The sequence below is a fragment of the Taudactylus pleione genome, unplaced genomic scaffold, assembly GCF_031769625.1.
Source record: "Taudactylus pleione unplaced genomic scaffold, aTauple2 ptg000175l, whole genome shotgun sequence".
Lineage (NCBI taxonomy): Eukaryota > Metazoa > Chordata > Amphibia > Anura > Myobatrachidae > Taudactylus > Taudactylus pleione.
In genome coordinates this window covers 103,545-123,079 of record NW_028284577.1, presented here as the reverse complement: position 1 = coordinate 123,079, position 19,535 = coordinate 103,545, and the positions used below count along the sequence as shown (strand labels likewise).

The 19,535-nt window shown below is 47.6% G+C and overlaps 1 protein-coding gene across 2 annotated transcripts in view; it reads left to right on the top strand.

Moving 5' to 3' along the window:
* TECPR2 (tectonin beta-propeller repeat containing 2) overlaps nt 1–19,535 on the top strand; it is a 137,684-nt gene that overhangs the window by 107,538 nt on the left and 10,611 nt on the right. For both annotated transcript variants that reach the window (XM_088475650.1, XM_088475651.1), the window contains exon 17: nt 15,308–15,456. In XM_088475650.1, coding sequence (XP_088331776.1) covers nt 15,308–15,456 — 149 coding nt within the window. The remainder of the gene's footprint in view (nt 1–15,307; nt 15,457–19,535) is intronic.

Genomic DNA, 19,535 nt, shown 5'->3' with positions numbered 1-19,535 from the left:
CTGAGGAGCTGTATTACTTGTGTCATTACTGCTCCTTCTAGTGTCACTGCCTGTGTGCTGAGGAGCTGTATTACTTGTCATTACTGCTCCTTCCAGCGTCACTGCCTGTGTGCTGAGGAGCTGTATTACTTGTCATTACTGCTCCTTCCAGCGTCACTGCCTGTGTGCTGAGGAGCTGTATTACTTGTGTCATTACTGCTCCTTCCAGTGTCACTGCCTGTGTGCTGAGGAGCTGTATTACTTGTGTCATTACAGCTACTTCCAGTGTCACTGCCTGTGTGCTGAGGAGCTGTATTTCTTGTCATTACTGCTCCTTCCAGTGTCACTGCCTGTGTGCTGAGGAGCTGTATTTCTTGTTATTACTGCTCCTTCCAGTGTCACTGCCTGTGTGCTGAGGAGCTGTATTTCTTGTCATTACTGCTCCTTCCAGCGTCACTGCCTGTGTGCTGAGGAGCTGTATTACTTGTCATTACTGCTCTTCTTCCAGTGTCACTGCCTGTGTGCTGAGGAGCTGTATTACTTGTGTCATTACTGCTCCTTCCAGCGTCACTGCCTGTGTGCTGAGGAGCTGTATTACTTGTGTCATTACTGCTCCTTCCAGCGTCACTGCCTGTGTGCTGAGGAGCTGTATTACTTGTGTCATTACTGCTCCTTCCAGCGTCACTGCCTGTGTGCTGAGGAGCTGTATTACTTGTGTCATTACTGCTCCTTCCAGCGTCACTGCCTGTGTGCTGAGGAGCTGTATTACTTGTGTCATTACTGCTCTCCTTCCAGCGTCACTGCCTGTGTGCTGAGGAGCTGTATTGCTTGTCATTACAGCTCTCCTTCCAGCGTCACTGCCTGTGTGCTGAGGAGCTGTATTACTTGTGTCATTACAGCTCCTTCCAGTGTCACTGCCTGTGTGCTGAGGAGCTGTATTACTTGTGTCATTACAGCTACTTCCAGTGTCACTGCCTGTGTGCTGAGGAGCTGTATTTTTTGTGTCATTACTGCTCTCCTTCCAGTGTCACTGCCTGTGTGCTGAGGAGCTGTATTACTTGTGTCATTACTGCTCCTTCCAGTGTCACTGCCTGTGTGCTGAGGAGCTGTATTACTTGTGTCATTACTGCTCCTTCCAGCGTCACTGCCTGTGTGCTGAGGAGCTGTATTACTTGTGTCATTACTGCTCCTTCCAGCGTCACTGCCTGTGTGCTGAGGAGCTGTATTACTTGTGTCATTACTGCTCTCCTTCCAGTGTCACTGCCTGTGTGCTGAGGAGCTGTATTACTTGTGTCATTACTGCTCCTTCCAGCGTCACGGCCTGTGTGCCGAGGAGCTGTATTACATGTGTCATTACTGCTCCTTCTAGTGTCACTGCCTGTGTGCTGAGGAGCTGTATTACTTGTCATTACTGCTCCTTCCAGCGTCACTGCCTGTGTGCTGAGGAGCTGTATTACTTGTCATTACTGCTCCTTCCAGCGTCACTGCCTGTGTGCTGAGGAGCTGTATTACTTGTGTCATTACTGCTCTTCTTCCAGCGTCACTGCCTGTGTGCTGAGGAGCTGTATTACTTGTGTCATTACTGCTTTTCTTCCAGCGTCACTGCCTGTGTGCTGAGGAGCTGTATTACTTGTGTCATTACTGCTCCTTCCAGCGTCACTGCCTGTGTGCTGAGGAGCTGTATTACTTGTGTCATTACTGCTCCTTCCAGCGTCACTGCCTGTGTGCTGAGGAGCTGTATTACTTGTGTCATTACTGCTCCTTCCAGCGTCACTGCCTGTGTGCTGAGGAGCTGTATTGTCATTACTGCTCCTTCCAGCGTCACTGCCTGTGTGCTGAGGAGCTGTATTTCTTGTCATTACTGCTCCTTCCAGTGTCACTGCCTGTGTGCTGAGGAGCTGTATTTCTTGTCATTACTGCTCCTTCCAACGTCACTGCCTGTGTGCTGAGGAGCTGTATTACTTGTGTCATTACTGCTCCTTCCAGCGTCACTGCCTGTGTGCTGAGGAGCTGTATTACTTGTGTCATTACTGCTCCTTCCAGCGTCACTGCCTGTGTGCTGAGGAGCTGTATTACTTGTGTCATTACTGCTCTCCTTCCAGTGTCACTGCCTGTGTGCTGAGGAGCTGTATTTCTTGTCATTACTGCTCCTTCCAGCGTCACTGCCTGTGTGCTGAGGAGCTGTATTACTTGTCATTACTGCTCCTTCCAGCGTCACTGCCTGTGTGCTGAGGAGCTGTATTACTTGTGTCATTACTGCTCCTTCCAGCGTCACTGCCTGTGTGCTGAGGAGCTGTATTACTTGTCATTACTGCTCCTTCCAGCGTCACGGCCTGTGTGCTGAGGAGCTGTATTACTTGTGTCATTACTGCTCCTTGCAGCGTCACGGCCTGTGTGCCGAGGAGCTGTATTACTTGTGTCATTACTGCTCCTTCCAGCGTCACTGCCTGTGTGCTGAGGAGCTGTATTACATGTGTCATTACTGCTCCTTCTAGTGTTACTGCCTGTGTGCTGAGGAGCTGTATTACTTGTCATTACTGCTCCTTCTAGTGTCACTGCCTGTGTGCTGAGGAGCTGTATTACTTGTGTCATTACTGCTCTCCTTCCAGTGTCACTGCCTGTGTGCTGAGGAGCTGTATTTCTTGTCATTACTGCTCCTTCCAGCGTCACTGCCTGTGTGCTGAGGAGCTGTATTACTTGTGTCATTACTGCTCTTCTTCCAGCGTCACTGCCTGTGTGCTGAGGAGCTGTATTACTTGTGTCATTACTGCTCTCCTTCCAGCGTCACGGCCTGTGTGCTGAGGAGCTGTATTACTTGTGTCATTACTGCTCCTTCCAGCGTCACTGCCTGTGTGCTGAGGAGCTGTATTTCTTGTCATTACTGCTCCTTCCAGCGTCACTGCCTGTGTGCTGAGGAGCTGTATTACTTGTGTCATTACTGCTCCTTCCAGCGTCACTGCCTGTGTGCTGAGGAGCTGTATTACTTGTGTCATTACTGCTCTCCTTCCAGCGTCACTGCCTGTGTGCTGAGGAGCTGTATTACTTGTCATTACTGCTCCTTCCAGCGTCACTGCCTGTGTGCTGAGGAGCTGTATTACTTGTGTCATTACTGCTCCTCTTCCAGCGTCACTGCCTGTGTGCTGAGGAGCTGTATTACTTGTGTCATTACTGCTCCTTCCAGCGTCACTGCCTGTGTGCTGAGGAGCTGTATTACTTGTGTCATTACTGCTCCTTTCAGCGTCACTGCCTGTGTGCTGAGGAGCTGTATTACTTGTGTCATTACTGCTCCTTCCAGTGTCACTGCCTGTGTGCTGAGGAGCTGTATTACTTGTGTCAGTACTGCTCTCCTTCCAGCGTCACTGCCTGTGTGCTGAGGAGCTGTATTACTTGTGTCAGTACTGCTCTCCTTCCAGCGTCACTGCCTGTGTGCTGAGGAGCTGTATTACTTGTGTCATTACTGCTCCTCCCAGCGTCTCTGCCTGTGTGCTGAGGAGCTGTATTACTTGTGTCATTACAGCTCTCCTTCCAGCGTCACTGCCTGTGTGCTGAGGAGCTGTATTACTTGTGTCATTACTGCTCTCCTTCCAGCGTCACTGCCTGTGTGCTGAGGAGCTGTATTACTTGTGTCATTACAGCTCTCCTTCCAGCGTCACTGCCTGTGTGCTGAGGAGCTGTATTACTTGTGTCATTACTGCTCCTTCTAGTGTCACTGCCTGTGTGCTGAGGAGCTGTATTACATGTGTCATTACTGCTCCTTCCAGCGTCACTGCCTGTGTGCTGAGGAGCTGTATTACTTGTCATTACTGCTCCTTCCAGCGTCACTGCCTGTGTGCTGAGGAGCTGTATTACTTGTGTCATTACTACTCTCCTTCCAGCGTCACTGCCTGTGTGCTGAGGAGCTGTATTACTTGTGTCATTACTGCTCCTTCCAGCGTCACTGCCTGTGTGCTGAGGAGCTGTATTACTTGTGTCATTACTGCTCTTCTTCCAGCGTCACTGCCTGTGTGCTGAGGAGCTGTATTACTTGTCATTACTGCTCCTTCCAGCGTCACTGCCTGTGTGCTGAGGAGCTGTATTACTTGTGTCATTACTACTCTCCTTCCAGCGTCACTGCCTGTGTGCTGAGGAGCTGTATTACTTGTGTCATTACTGCTCCTTTCAGCGTCACTGCCTGTGTGCTGAGGAGCTGTATTGCTTGTCATTACTGCTCCTTCCAGCGTCACTGCCTGTGTGCTGAGGAGCTGTATTTTTTGTTCCCTGTAAACCTAATATTTGCTGGTTGCCGTCATACGGCTATATCTGTGGAATGACACTTGTGTAAGGTTACACTATCCGTATCAGGACTTCTATACTTAGTGCCTCTCTGTTTTCCTTCTAGAGTGACAGATCGCAATGTCTTTGGCACAGTTACACTAATAAGATTTGCACTGCAGAATGCACATCGGGGTCTGTCTTTAACCAGATAAAGTTTTTTGGTTATATTTGTGAATCGGGGCCCAGTGGGTACATAATGTGGCAGAACAGAGGCACGTGGAGGGCACAGAGCTGCCGTATAGCTATGTAAGTTATATTTGATGCTGCCTGGCTTGGGGGGGAAGGGTGTGGGGGGGGGTGACTTTCCTGTGACACATTTCAGCAGCTGGGGACTCGTGACAGTCAGCGATACCTTATACACAAGTCACACGTAGATGTGAGGCTCCACACACCAGGACGACCGTGTCACAGAGAACTGAGTGACCCGTATTACTGACATGGTTACCACGGGGAAGTGTCCCTATGTTTTCTGTATGTCCGTTACTCTGTGCGGCTGCTGACTATCTTCTGTCACTGTTACATTGAAATTAAAAGGGAACTTAAAGTTGTTACAGAACAGGTATTTATTTGTCCTATATACTGTACACGATTTGGCACATGGCGTAGACTTGGATTTTAGCCCTTTAAGGACCCTCTAACTAAACAAATGTCTTTGTGCGCGGTACAGGGAACGTATGAGACAGACCGTCCTAGTGCTGGTATTGGTCCCTGCACAGAATGGCGCTGATGCAGAGCGAACGCCATGTGTAGCTCATCTCCGCTCATGCTTTGCACATGCCCGTGTACATATACACAATTGCGCACCTGTTCATATTTTACCTTAGATTCAGAGCAGGGGAATGAGCATTGGTTCACTAAGGATCTGTTCACTCCATTGCGGCTCCTGAAAATCTGCAGACGTGCGCCTGTGGTAATCACTTCTACAGATGCTGCATATGCTGCTGATACCTTGCTTTCCAATAAAATAGCAATATGTGCGCAAGTTATCAACTTTACATCAGCGGCTATGTAAGCAAATGTAGCCTTTACTGTGCCTGATCTGACATTTGTCCAACCATCATTCCCAGATGTTGCATTACGCCGCCAGCAACCCCGGACCTGCTTCCACCCACTGGACCATTCCATTAGCAGTTTTATGAACTTATCACACCGGATATATCTATAATATTTTTATGAAAACAGAGTGTGTTTAGAGCACCCTAAAGATGCAGCTCCACCAACTAATGACTGATTGGCATATAGTACCCTACAGATGCAGCTCCACCAACTAATGACTGATTGGCATATAGTACCCTACAGATGCAGCTCCACCAACTAATGACTGATTGGCATATAGTACCCTACAGATGCAGCTCCACCAACTAATGACTGATTGGCATATAGTACCCTACAGATGCAGCTCCACCAACTAATGACTGATTGGCATATAGTACCCTACAGATGCAGCTCCACCAACTAATGACTGATTGGCATATAGTACCCTACAGATGCAGCTCCACCAACTAATGACTGATTGGCATATAGTACATTACAGATGCAGCTCCACCAACTAATGACTGATTGGCATATAGTACCCTACAGGTGCAGCTTCTACCACTTCTTGATTGATTGGCATATAGTACCCTACAGGTGCAGCTTCTACCACTTTATTACTGATTGGCATATAGTACCCTACAGGTGCAGCTCCACCAACTAATGACTGATTGGCATATAGTACCCTACAGGTGCAGCTTCTACCACTTTATGACTGATTGGCATATAGTACCCTACAGGTGCAGCTTCTACCACTTCATGACTGATTGGCATATAGTACCCTACAGATGCAGCTCCACCAACTAATGACTGATTGGCATATAGTACCCTACAGATGCAGCTCTACCACTTCATGACTGATTGGCATATAGTACCCTACAGGTGCAGCTTCTACCACTTCATGACTGATTGGAATATAGTACCCTACAGGTGCAGCTTCTACCACTTTATTACTGATTGGCATATAGTACCCTACAGGTGCAGCTCCACCAACTAATGACTGATTGGCTTATAGTACCCTACAGGTGCAGCTTCTACCACTTTATGACTGATTGGCATATAGTACCCTACAGGTGCAGCTTCTACCACTTCATGACTGATTGGCATATAGTACCCTACAGATGCAGCTCCACCAACTAATGACTGATTGGCATATAGTACCCTACAGATGCAGCTCTACCACTTCATGACTGATTGGCATATAGTACCCTACAGATGCAGCTCCACCACTTCATGACTGATTGGATTATAGTACCCTACAGGTGCAGCGCCACCACTTCATGACTGATTGGAATATAGTACCCTACAGATGCAGCTCCACCAACTAATGACTGATTGGCATATAGTCCCCTACAGATGCAGCTCCACCAACTAATGACTGATTGGCATATAGTACCCTACAGGTGCAGCGCCACCACTTCATGACTGATTGGAATATAGTACCCTACTGGTGCAGCTCTACCACTTCATGCCTGATTGGAATATAGGATGAACTTTTATACAGGAAGAAATTGGATGCATTTTAATTCCCCTCTTCAGAGAAGGATTTCAGTTCATGCTCAGTATATTTATCATTTCTATTTGAAGTGAAACATTACTCCAAAAATAATATATTGGTGTTTTGTGCATAAAATGTGGAAAACAAAGTCTGCTGTTATGCAAATTGCTTAATCCTTGATCCAAGCCAGTTACTGGATGTGTGTGACTTTCAGAGAAGTATGGCAGCTTTCAGTTACTTACTTCTAACTGCTTTTCTGAGACCTGTCCAGAGCCTTTTCCAGTTTGTGATTCAGAACCAGCATTACCAGTTCTGGGCACTTCCATTTGGTCTGACGAAAGCTCCACAAGTGCCCACAAAAATGGTGGCCAAGAATACTGCTCTTCTACAGTCCAGTGGGGAACAGTTTACATTCCCTCAAACAAAAAAATGGCAGCTGCTCAAGTGTTAGGGACTACTAGTGACAGAGAAGTTGTGACGTGGCCTAGCAGCTTCCCATGTATTTGCAAATGCATGAAACCAATATCTCTGAAATTCTGTTACCTTATAGTGTTCATATACTGTTGCTAGTATAATTCAGTGTGCTGAGGAACAATAGAGGGTTAAAACCCCCTCCATTTTCTACTTGGTTTACATTCCCTACCTGGATTGTCTTTTGAAGAATACCTGTTCCCTGTCTTTGCTCTATGCCCATGTGCTGGACACAGTGCAGGTGCTGTAATACCACAGGTGGATTTTCGCTGTAGAATGTGGATTTGTCTATGGAGACAGTCCAGTATGCAGTGTTTCACTAAGAGGGATTTCCAGATCAAACTCTTTTCAAGTAGAAAAATTCCCTCCCCCCTTTCTGTCCAGCAAGGTCATCCGATTGTCCTCACAAGTACGTCAGTCTTTCATATGGTGGTTGATGGCACAGAACCTCAGTCAAGGAGGGGCCTTCAACATTTGATTGATTGGCTGGCGATGACAGACACAACAAGTTGTGGTTGGGGTGCAGTCATACTTCAGGCTCAACTTCTGGTTCTTTGGACCCCGGAGGAGTCCAAACTTCCAATCAATGTTTTGGAGCTATGGGTTGTGTTCCCTGTCTTTTAGTAAGCAAACATCATCTCTTGTGTGGGAAGGAATAGAAAATCCATTACCTCAAACAATAAGTAAGCATCAGGAGTTCTCTGGTCATCTGAAAAGGCCATCAAATGTTGTGATTGGTGGAGCAAGATGCTCCGGCTATCGTGGTGGTGCTCATTCCAGGCCTAGACAACATAGAAGTCGAATTCCTTATTTATTAGTGTCCCCTCCTGTGAATGGTCCTTTCTTCTGGAAGTTGTTCTTCAGTTGGTGGAAAAGTGGTATCGGACAGATGTTTGGGATCATCAGCAGGAGAGCATTTCGGAGCTGGGAGTTCCATCTTGTATGTCTACTCTTTTCATTCTGATTTCAGCCAAAAGAGGTCTCCTGGTTTCACATCGGTCTATTATGATTGAGACTGCGCACCACCGTGGATCTACAGAAGGAGTTCTCTTCCTTTTGTGGATTGATTTCAGCTTTGTAGATTTACGTTCAGAGCACCAAGTAATCTCTTGGCCACTTAGGATGCTCAGAAATGGATCTATTGCTAGATATATATATATATATATATATATATATATATATATATATATAAATTGGAGGTGCTACCTGTGGAGACCATTGATATATACATAAAGAAGAAATACAGGTGCACAACTCCTGCTCTTAACACTTCACTTTTCTTATTAGAGCGGTGCCTTAGGGTGGTTTAGCTGGGCTAGTTTGGGGGTGTCCTGCGCTCTGGATTTGAGCCCTAGTAAGTTAGGGACCTGCCCGACAAGAGGTTACCCGGATATGGTGGGCAGGCCCATAACCTTGGCCAAGATTATGCCAAAAACCTCTATTGTATTTACTGCAAAATGTATTTATATATAATCAGTTAATTTGGAGTTGTGCACCTGTATTTCTTCTTTGTGTATAACTTCAGCCATTTGTCAGTCTTACAGTGGAGCAGGACAGCCTGTTCCAGGAAAAGTCGGGAAATATGCTGCAAGATCTGTGATGCTGCCTGGTATGGCGTGCCACAAAGACTCAGCGAAGGTTGGGACCTCCACATGGTCGTCTGTTTATACATTCTCCAGGTTCTACAGGTGTTTCCATTCAAGGGTTTCCAGTTATGCATGGATTTTGGTTTACAGGGCTTCCACTGAGCGCATCCACACATAGAGACCATTTTGGAATGTCCCCAACTTTTAACCAGTCTCCCTCAAGTGAAAGACTAAGAAAATAGCACATTTCTGTTAAATCCAAGTCCATTGGGGACAATGAGTGCCTGAAGTCTACGCTCTTATTCTTCCATTTATTGATTGATTGATAAAGCCCTTTGGGGCTTGAAAGAACATAACTGAGTGTTCCTGGCAGATGTGGGGTATACAGAGGAGGAGGGAGCACAGATTAGAATATAAAGTAACTGCCAACTCCTGCATCCTCTGTACCTAGCGTTCTCCCAGTGCCATTACAAAAGCACTTAAGGAAAATACTTTATATATTGCAATAAAAAGTTCAAGTTTTGGGGAATACGGACCCATCCACCTCCGAATACAGTGTAAGGCTCAGCTCATCTGAAATGCAGCCATTATAACCGACCGTGAGTATTAATGCTGAAATCCATGTTACTGCACCTTTCTTAATTACTGTCAGCGATTAGCTGTCCTGCCAGAGACTGTAGAACATTCTATCCTGTCTGACAATCATTGTGTACATGCCATTGTGCTTACACCAGGCACCCGACACAGCATGAGAGTGGAGCAGATATGTGCTGAGATGACTGCATTAAGCTGTGGGCTGTAATAGTCTTCGCTGTTCCCATATTGCTTCTCTGGACAACCATCATGTACTAGTGTGTCGTGTCATTGTACTGAGGACCGTGCAGTTTGTATGCAGACACGTTTTATCGTCGTTACTATGTTCTTGCTGGTGTCACACCCATGTTTTGGAAACTGCATATTGGGATTGATTGAGTCCTAACCCACCTGTGTGATACCAGCCTGACTCTGCCTCTAACCCACCTGTGTTATACCAGCCTAATGCTGCTCTAACCCAGCTGTGTGACACCGGTCTGACGCTACTCCTAACCCACCTGTGTGACACCGGCCTAATGCTGCCTCTAACCCACCTGTGTTATACCGACCTGACGCTTCTAACCCACCTGTGTGACACCGGCCTGACGCTGCTTCTAATCCACCTGTGTGACACCCGCCTGACGCTGCTTCTAATTCACCTGTGTGACACCGGCCTGATGCTGCCTCTAACCCACCTGTGTGACACCGGCCTGATGCTGCCTCTAACCCACCTGTGTGACACCGGCCTGATGCTGCCTCTAACTCACCTGTGTGACACCGGTCTGACGCGGCTCCTAACTCACCTGTGTGACACCGGCCTGACGCTGCTCCTAACTCACCTGTGTGACACCGGCCTGACGCTGCTTCTAACTCACCTGTGTGACACCGGCCTTTTGCAGGGTGAGTGGTTGGTGAGACAGCGGTTATTGCCATACTCAGAGCCCTGACGCTGCTGCACTAGTGCCTTATGGAAGGATGAAAAGGGTAGAAGAAAGGAGACTATAATGGAGACCATTATTGTTTATCTAGGTCTAACCATATTGCACTTCTGAGACCGAGAGGGTAACAGGGAAAATATAATCTGTTGTAGAAATTGGTGTCGCTGTACGGAGATGTAATTAGCAGTAAGTGTTGCAGGCTCCCTCCATGCACTGTGTGGGTCATTCAGACCCGCTCGCGAGCGGCAGGACGCTCGCAAGCGGGTCGATGTTCCCAACTGCGCATGCGCACGACGGAGGGAGCTCCGTCGTGCGCATGCGCGAGACCCGGCGAGCGACGGGCTCACCATCGCTCCGGGTCTCGCACCAAAGGGGGCGTGCTGTCGATGTTGATTAGTAAATGCCAGCAGGTGACGGCTCCCTCCCTGTACAGGACATGTGACTAGTATGGGGGCTGTACGGATACATGCCAGCAGGTGACTGCTCCCTCCCTGTACAGGACATGTGACTAGTATGATGGCTGTACGGATACATGCCAGCAGGTGACCGCTCCCTCCCTGTACAGGCCATGTGACTAGTATGAGGGCTGTACGGATACATGCCAGCAGGTGACCGCTCCCTCCCTGTACAGGCCAGGTAACTAGTATGGGGGCTACACTGATACATGCCAGAAGGTGACCGCTCCCTCCCTGTACAGGCCAAGTGACTAGTATGGGGGCTGTACGGATGCATGCCAGAAGGTGACCGCTCCCTCCCTGTACAGGCCATGTGACTAGTATGGGGGCTGTACGGATTCATGCCAGCAGGTGACCGCTCTCTCCCTGTACCGGCCATGTGACTAGTATGGGGGCTGTCCGGATAAATGCCAGCAGGTGACGGCTCCCTCCCTGTACAGGCCAGGTAACTAGTATGGGGGCTACACTGATACATGCCAGAAGGTGACCGCTCCCTCCCTGTACAGGCCATGTGACTAGTATGGGGGCTGTACGGATAAATGCCAGCAGGTGACAGCTCCCTCCCTGTACAGGACATGTGGCTAGTATGGGGGCTGTACGGATACATGCCAGCAGGTGACTGCTTCCTCCCTGTACAGGACATGTGACTAGTATGGGGGCTGTACGGATACATGCCAGCAGGTGACGGCTCCCTCCCTGTACAGGCCAGGTAACTAGTATGGGGGCTACACGGATACATGCCAGCAGGTGACGGCTCCCTCCCTGTACAGGCCAGGTAACTAGTATGGGGGCTACACGGATACATGCCAGCAGGTGACCGCTCCCTCCCTGTACAGGCCATGTGACTAGTATGGGGGCTGTACGGATAAATGCCAGCAGGTGACAGCTCCCTCCCTGTACAGGCCATGTGACTAGTATGTGGGCTGTACGGATACATGCCAGCAGGTGACAGCTCCCTCCCTGTACAGGACATGTGGCTAGTATGGGGGCTGTACGGATACATGCCAGCAGGTGACGGCTCCCTCCCTGTACAGGCCAGGTAACTAGTATGGGGGCTACACGGATACATGCCAGCAGGTGACAGCTCCCTCCCTGTACAGGCCATGTGACTAGTATGGGGGCAGTATGGATAAATGCCAGCAGGTGACTTATAGTTGGGTGCAAAACCTGGTCTGGGACCATCTCTGCCGCTGTACAAGGGGAGGCTTTTGGAGTTAGGGAGTAATACACATATATTGATTTAGTCTGTGACTAAACACTTTCCACAGATAGCAGCTGACTACACACCACGGGAAACTTAGATCCATGCAGTAACTATAGTCAGGATGAAAGAAGCCGCAGCATTGTCTGCCCATTGTGGAGGTTCCTGCTGACCACACTACACACAAGCCAACGCCAGCTGGAAACTGATCAGATGACACCTGTAGCGTTGCCCGTTTAGCCTCCGGGAAATCTCGCCATTGTGTACAGAGCTGATGCCTCTGCAATGCACTCGGCTGCTGTGAGCTCTGTAGTTAGTGACCTGTTTGTTTGGGATGCAGTTTCCGTAGGTAACCAGCTAACATCAATCAGTGGGCTTTGTCCTAATAGTCATTGTGTGCTGTGCATTAGCTTCTGTAAATATATGCAGCTTTGTTTAAATGAACAGGCTGGAAAGGTTGAGACTGACAGCAGTTACTGGCTTAATAAGGGTCATAGAATTTCTGGCTTTAACAGGTGTATTTGCAATATCTGCACAAGGGCAGCATTCTAATTACAGCAGAAATATAGATATGTACATACCTGCTGTGATCTTACAAATGTCGTGCTGGGAGGGTGTTTGCTTTATACGCAGCATTTTCAGCCGTTCAGAAACAATTTTTTTATGTTTTTTTTCATCATAGCTTTATGGTGCGGGAGAGTAGTACGTACAATTGTTGTGGGACTGACCTGGGGTCTTCTATTTTTTGGTCCCAAGATTAGAGTAAGGGGCACAACATTTAGGACAATTAGTGGGGGTACCAGATTCAATATCAGCCAGGCAGCAGGTGTGCGATTGCATCTGGAAAATAAAAGAATCCAACAAATTCATTATGACACATTGCGAGGTATAGCAAAGAGACCCCAGAATGAGTACAGTGATCGCCTTTGAGAGCACTCGTCTGCCCCCCATTTATTCCGAAGAGAGTAGGGCATTAGGCAGACATCGGGAAGTGAGAGAAGGGCATTAGGCAGACATCGGGAAGTGAGAGAAGGGCATTAGGCAGACGTCGGGAAGTGAGAGAAGGGCATTAGGCAGATGTCGGGAAGTGAGAGAAGGGCATTAGGCAGACGTCGGGAAGAGAGAGAAGGGCATTAGGCAGACATCGGGAAGTGAGAGAAGGGCATTAGGCAGACATCGGGAAGCAAGAGAAGGGCATTAGGCAGACGTCGGGAAGTGAGAGAAGGGCATTAGGCAGATGTCGGGAAGTGAGAGAAGGGCATTAGGCAGACGTCGGGAAGAGAGAGAAGGGCATTAGGCAGACGTCGGGATGCGGGAGAAGGGCATTAGGCAGACGTCGGGATGCGGGAGAAGGGCATTAGGCAGACGTCGGGAAGAGAGAGAAGGGCATTAGGCAGACGTCGGGATGCGGGAGAAGGGCATTAGGCAGACGTCGGGAAGAGAGAGAAGGGCATTAGGCAGACGTCGGGATGCGGGAGAAGGGCATTAGGCAGACGTCGGGAAGAGAGAGAAGGGCATTAGGCAGACGTCGGGATGCGGGAGAAGGGCATTAGGCAGACGTCGGGATGCGGGAGAAGGGCATTAGGCAGACGTCGGGATGCGGGAGAAGGGCATTAGGCAGACGTCGGGATGCGGGAGAAGGGCATTAGGCAGACGACGGGATGCCGGAGAAGGGCATTAGGCAGACGACGGGATGCGGGAGAAGGGCATTAGGCAGACGTCGGGATGCCGGAGAAGGGCATTAGGCAGAAGGGGCGTATGAGGAAGCCAAACTCTGCCCGCAGTTTTTTTTTTTTTTTTTTTTTTTTTTTTTTTTAGAACGGCCTCCTGACCGCTCGCATAGCTGTGGGTGACCACCCACAGCTACAGCAAGCGGCCATGATGATGGTCGCGATGGTCAAGACCATCGCGACCATCGGGCTTGCGACGAGACCCTTGTGGTAGGGTCTCGTGGCCGCAAGCCCCAGAGAGCTTTCGGCTCAAGCCGAGCTGCAATCTCTCCACTGACATCACTTGTGATGTCAGTGTGGCCGCCCCCAAATGACATGGGAAAGCCTCCGTCTGGGCAGCAACCCCCCCGGCCTCCCACCAAAGAGGGCGTGCTGTCGCTAGCCGGGTCTCGCGCATGCGCTCTGGGCCACCATCGACCCGGTTGCGAGCGCTCAGCGCTTGCGAACGGGTCTGAATCAGGCCCCGAGCTCGGAAACCCTACCGTAAATCCAGGGGGGTACATCGGGGTCCGGACCATCTTCCCCAAACGAGTCATGTGCAAATTAGTAGACCAGTGAGGCCTGACGTACTATGTGAGATTGAACCCCCCCCCCCCCCCCCCCCCGATAGACGTTTAGAGTGCAGGACCTGCAAAGAAGATAAAGGAGACCCAGTCTGCTCAATAAGGAACCCCGCCAAAGTCTAATCAGAACTATTACTCAACCAGGAGACCAGATGAGCTCATCAAGAGGCAATATAAGAATCGAATATTAGGAGCAGCGAGGCCACAGGAAGATTTGGACCTACAGAGAGTACGAAGAGCAAATCAGAGGCCTCTTCTCTCTCCATATAAAAGAGAATAGGAGAGAATCCATGAGGGAGAGAAGTTTCCTAGGGTTAAAAATAGGGGAATGTTGGAAAGTATATAAGTATTTAGGCTGAATAATCATTTTAAACAAGTTAATATGACCCATGACAGTAAGTGGGAGTTTTCTCTTTTGCCTAAAATAGAGGGAAAATATTACTTTTGGACCAATTGATAAATAGGTTAGAGAAGAAACCAAATCTATAACCTGCATAAGACGCTGTAATGAGAACTACCAGCATCAGGCAGGAACCGCAGCATATCTTCCCAGTGTGTCAGCAACAATACCCGCCCAAAGACCCTGCATGCCAGCATCTGTACCGGTAAGACACGCCAGCGAGGGATTGAGTATATTTGTTGTACTAGAATTATTTAGGTCATATTGGGGTAATTTCGCCCCCCTGGTGAGTTTCCTTGCAGTAAAAACAAGTGAATACAACTGAACAAGCAAATGCAAACGGCTGGCGTTCTAGTAAAGCGCATACAGTTACCGCCAGTGAGGCCTTTTCATTTTCTCCTTCCAAAATGACGTTCTATTGTACGGTTTCCACGTGCAGCTGCATTTGCTGCGTCACATATAACGCTCCAGCTGTGCTGTGCAGTCCAGAAACGGGTTTTGTGTATGGGCGATCTATAGGTCACTGTCCAGTGCTGTGGTAATACCGTGCTCTGTATGTTTTGCTAGGTTCGGTGAAGTTGTGCAGCCTGTCCTGCGGCAATCAGCACATCTGGGCCTGCGACACCAGTGGAGTCGTTTACTTCCGAGTGGGGACTCAGCCTCTCAATCCCAGTATGATGCTGCCTGCGTGGATCATGATTGAGCCGCCGATACAGGTAATGGTAGAGACCTCGATGCTACCGATCATCTAGGTTTTATCAGGTGCAGTTGGACATTGTCGAGAAATTAACATCCGCCTCCAAACTTCAACTCACTGTAGTAATGAGATGTCTCAATGTCTGTCACAGATTTCAATTTCAAAAATGTATTGTGTTAGTGTACTTTCCCCGTCAGCCAGTAAGAACCTATGCGGCAAATACAGTGCTTGCAGTTATGTAATAAGTATTCATAGTGTCGGGTGGGGCAGTAGAGCGATATTATGAGAAGTGAAAGATACAGGTGATGTGTACACATGAGATGGGTATAATAAATAAAGGACTCCAAGGAAACGGCGCCCTCAGTGGACAGATGTTATTAAATGGTAGAATTGTTGTGTGACTTTACCAAGAGAACTTTAGAGCCCAGGACCTTCCAAATATGGGAAATGTGTCCGTATAAGGTCTGCGCTGAAAGATAAATAATCACTTCTAAAGAACCCAGAATGCCAAAACCTAATACCATATACAGTCATCCTTGTGCACAACATGTAATGTAGCATCTCCAGGTTACAGTATGTGTACATTAAACATATAGAGAATCGGACCTCCCGAGAATGGGCCTTTGGGTACCGGCTACACAGAGGAATGATATGGTCAGCAGCATAACCTGAGTGTTCTCATCCCTGTAATTGGCTAGTACAGAGCTATCATTGTGTGTGTGTGTGTGTGTGTGTGTGTGTGTGTGTGTGTGTGTGTGTGTGTGTGTGTATTAAGCAACAAGAAGTAAGTAATATGTTTTTTCTGTGCACTCTGAAATTGTTACATGTGTGCAAATTGTGTTGTGTTTGTGCTCAGTTACAGTGTATGAAGTTATTTACATGCCAAGGCAGCTTAAGGGTTACAGATAACAGAAGTCTGTGAAGCAGCATTCCTGTGTACCCATCTATCTGTGACGTTCCGTCCTGTGTACCCATCTATCTGTGACGTTCCGTCCTGTGTACCGGTCTGTCTGTGACGTTCTGTATACCGGTCTATCTGTGACGTTCCGTCCTGTGTACCCATCTATCTGTGACGTTCCGTCATGTGTACCGGTCTATCTGTGACGTTCCGTCCTGTGTACCCATCTATCTGTGACGTTCCGTCCTGTGTACCGGTCTGTCTGTGACGTTCTGTATACCGGTCTATCTGTGACGTTCCGTCCTGTGTACCCATCTATCTGTGACGTTCCGTCATGTGTAGCGGTCTATCTGTGACGTTCCGTCCTGTGTACCCATCTATCTGTGACGTTCCGTCCTGTGTACCGGTCTGTCTGTGACGTTCTGTATACCGGTCTATCTGTGACGTTCCGTCCTGTGTACCCATCTATCTGTGACGTTCCGTCCTGTGTACCGGTCTATCTGTGACGTTCCGTCCTGTGTACCGGTCTGTCTGTGATGTTCTGTATACCGGTCTATCTGTGACGTTCCGTCCTGTGTACCGGTCTATCTGTGACGTTCCGTCCTGTGTACCCATCTATCTGTGACGTTCCGTCATGTGTACCGGTCTATCTGTGACGTTCCGTCATGTGTACCCATCTATCTGTGACGTTCTGTCCTGTGTACCGGTCTGTCTGTGACGTTCTGTATACCGGTCTATCTGTGACGTTCCGTCCTGTGAACCCATCTATCTGTGACGTTCCGTCCTGTGTACCGGTCTATCTGTGACGTTCCGTCCTGTGTACCGGTCTATCTGCGACGTTCCGTCCTGTGTACCGGTCTATCTGCGACGTTCCGTCCTGTGTACCGGTCTGTCTGTGACGTTCCGTCCTGTGTACCGGTCTATCTGTGGCCTTCCGTCCTGTGTACCGGTCAATCTGGGGGCCTTCCGTCCTACAGTCGGGTCTATCTGGGGGCCTTCCGTCCTGCAGTCGGGTCTATCTGGGGGCCTTCCGTCCTGCAGTCGGGTCTATCTGGGGGCCTTCCGTCCTGCAGTCGGGTCTATCTGGGGGCCTTCTGTCCTGCAGTCGGGTCTATCTGGGGGCCTTCCGTCCTGCAGTCGGGTCTATCTGGGGCCACACTACATCAGGAGAATCCGTCTGATAAAATCATATGAGGGTCTTCTATTGGGAAATGTACCACTGTGTGGCCTAATCCAACTGCTATGACCTCTGTCTGATTATTACTCAGTCTTGTTTTATTGCTGTTGTAAAGAGCAACGGAATATGCCTGCGCTCTATATAAGTAACTGTTAAATTAAATAATCACTCTTCACCAACACGGCAATGTAATGGACGCGTGTACTTTGGTTGCATATGTATTTGTTGGGATGAAATGTGTTTGGTCTCATTTACTAGTACTGAGTAACCATCTGTTCTCCTTTTTATTTATTTATTTTATTTATTTATTTTTTAAATAATTTTTCTTTTTATTGAAACACCGTATTCAGTGTACATTAAAAAAATATATACATTAATTATTACTTATCAGTTCAGTGGTTGACAAAGTCAAATCATGAATCATTTCAAATCATCACAATAAAAATATATATTTATAATGCTTAACTGAACATATCCAATTAAATTATTCCAGCTTACCGACTGTCTCGGTAGTAATCCATTACAATTTGTTCCCTTTTGACAAGAATAAAAGGTAGAGCTCATGAGACGAGACCGAGAACCCAGCATATGATGCCAAAAATAAAACAATAGATAGACGTGCACATTACTCTATTCCACTATCATATATCTAATAACTCATGTTATAAATAAAAATGTACAGACATATCCCATTGTATGCTATTATTAAGATTCCAAAGAGATTGGGGGGTCATTAGATATTTCACGGAGGTTATACCATGGAGTATTTTTGAAGGACGCATGAATGTGTTTCTGGATGGTAACTGACAAGGTTTAGATATAACTCTCCCATGTATCGAAAAATATAGAGACCCTAACTTCATTTTCTGATGTAGTTTCTATCCATTCCATGTTAAACACATGGAAGAGCTGTTCCTTAAATGTATAGTAGGAAGGGAAATACTTATCCAGGCCTGTAAGATGGCGTTACGTGCCACCGCGCTAATTATTAGTAATCATTTTCTACATCCTTTTGTGACTCTCAGACCCTCTGGCAATATTCCAAACAGCGCCCATTCGCTAGTAAAAGGTAAAAAATTCACCAAATTGTCTAAAGCGTATTTACGCACATGTAACCAATATATTCTAAGAAGAGGGCATTTCCAAAAGTAGTGGTATGTATCAGCTAGTGGAGATTGGCATGGAGGACATGAGGGTGATGCCACCATTCCTGCCCTGAATTGTCTGTGGGGAGAAATGTATGCCCTGTGAAATAAATTCAAAAACATCTCTTGGTGTTGCGCCGTGGGTAGTATTTTCCTGGAGGTGGCTAGCATTGTATTTATGATTTCACAAGATAGAGATGGTAGATCCACTGTCCACCTACTCATGCCGGTGCGTATTTGTGCATGGTAAATTTGTGTTCTCAGAAAAGAATAATAAGCGGATAGAGCATGCCTGGACATTGGTGGAGATACAAACGACTCATCTAGTGGGTTGTATCCGTTTTTTCCTTTTTAGAAGAAAAAAAAAAATCCTACGATCAGACTTTTATAGGAGCTCATCAGCGTAGGATCTGTGTTCTTGCTCTGCATGTGCAGAACTAGAGAGGTATCCTCACTGAAACAGTGGAAGCAACTCAGGGCAGCTTGTGATACTGATTCTACATCCGATTAATGACACTTTGCGAGTTTGCAGTGGAGGAAGAAGAAAATGCAGGTGCACATTCTAAGCCTAATGGCAGCTCCCACACATACACCCTTTTTCCTCTGTATTTGTGTGTATGTATATATGTGTGTGTGTGTGTATATATATATATATGTGTGTGTGTGTATGTGTATATATGTATGATATATATATATATATATATATAGATATTTATATAACACACAAATGGTGAACACGTTTGTTTGTTTGTTTTCTAACCCTAACTGGCCACTCTTAGTGCCTAGCCCTCGGGGGAAGTGCCTAACCCTAACCGGCCCCTCTTAGTGCCTAGCCATCGGGGTAAGTGCCTAACCCTAACCGTCCCCTCTTAGTGCCT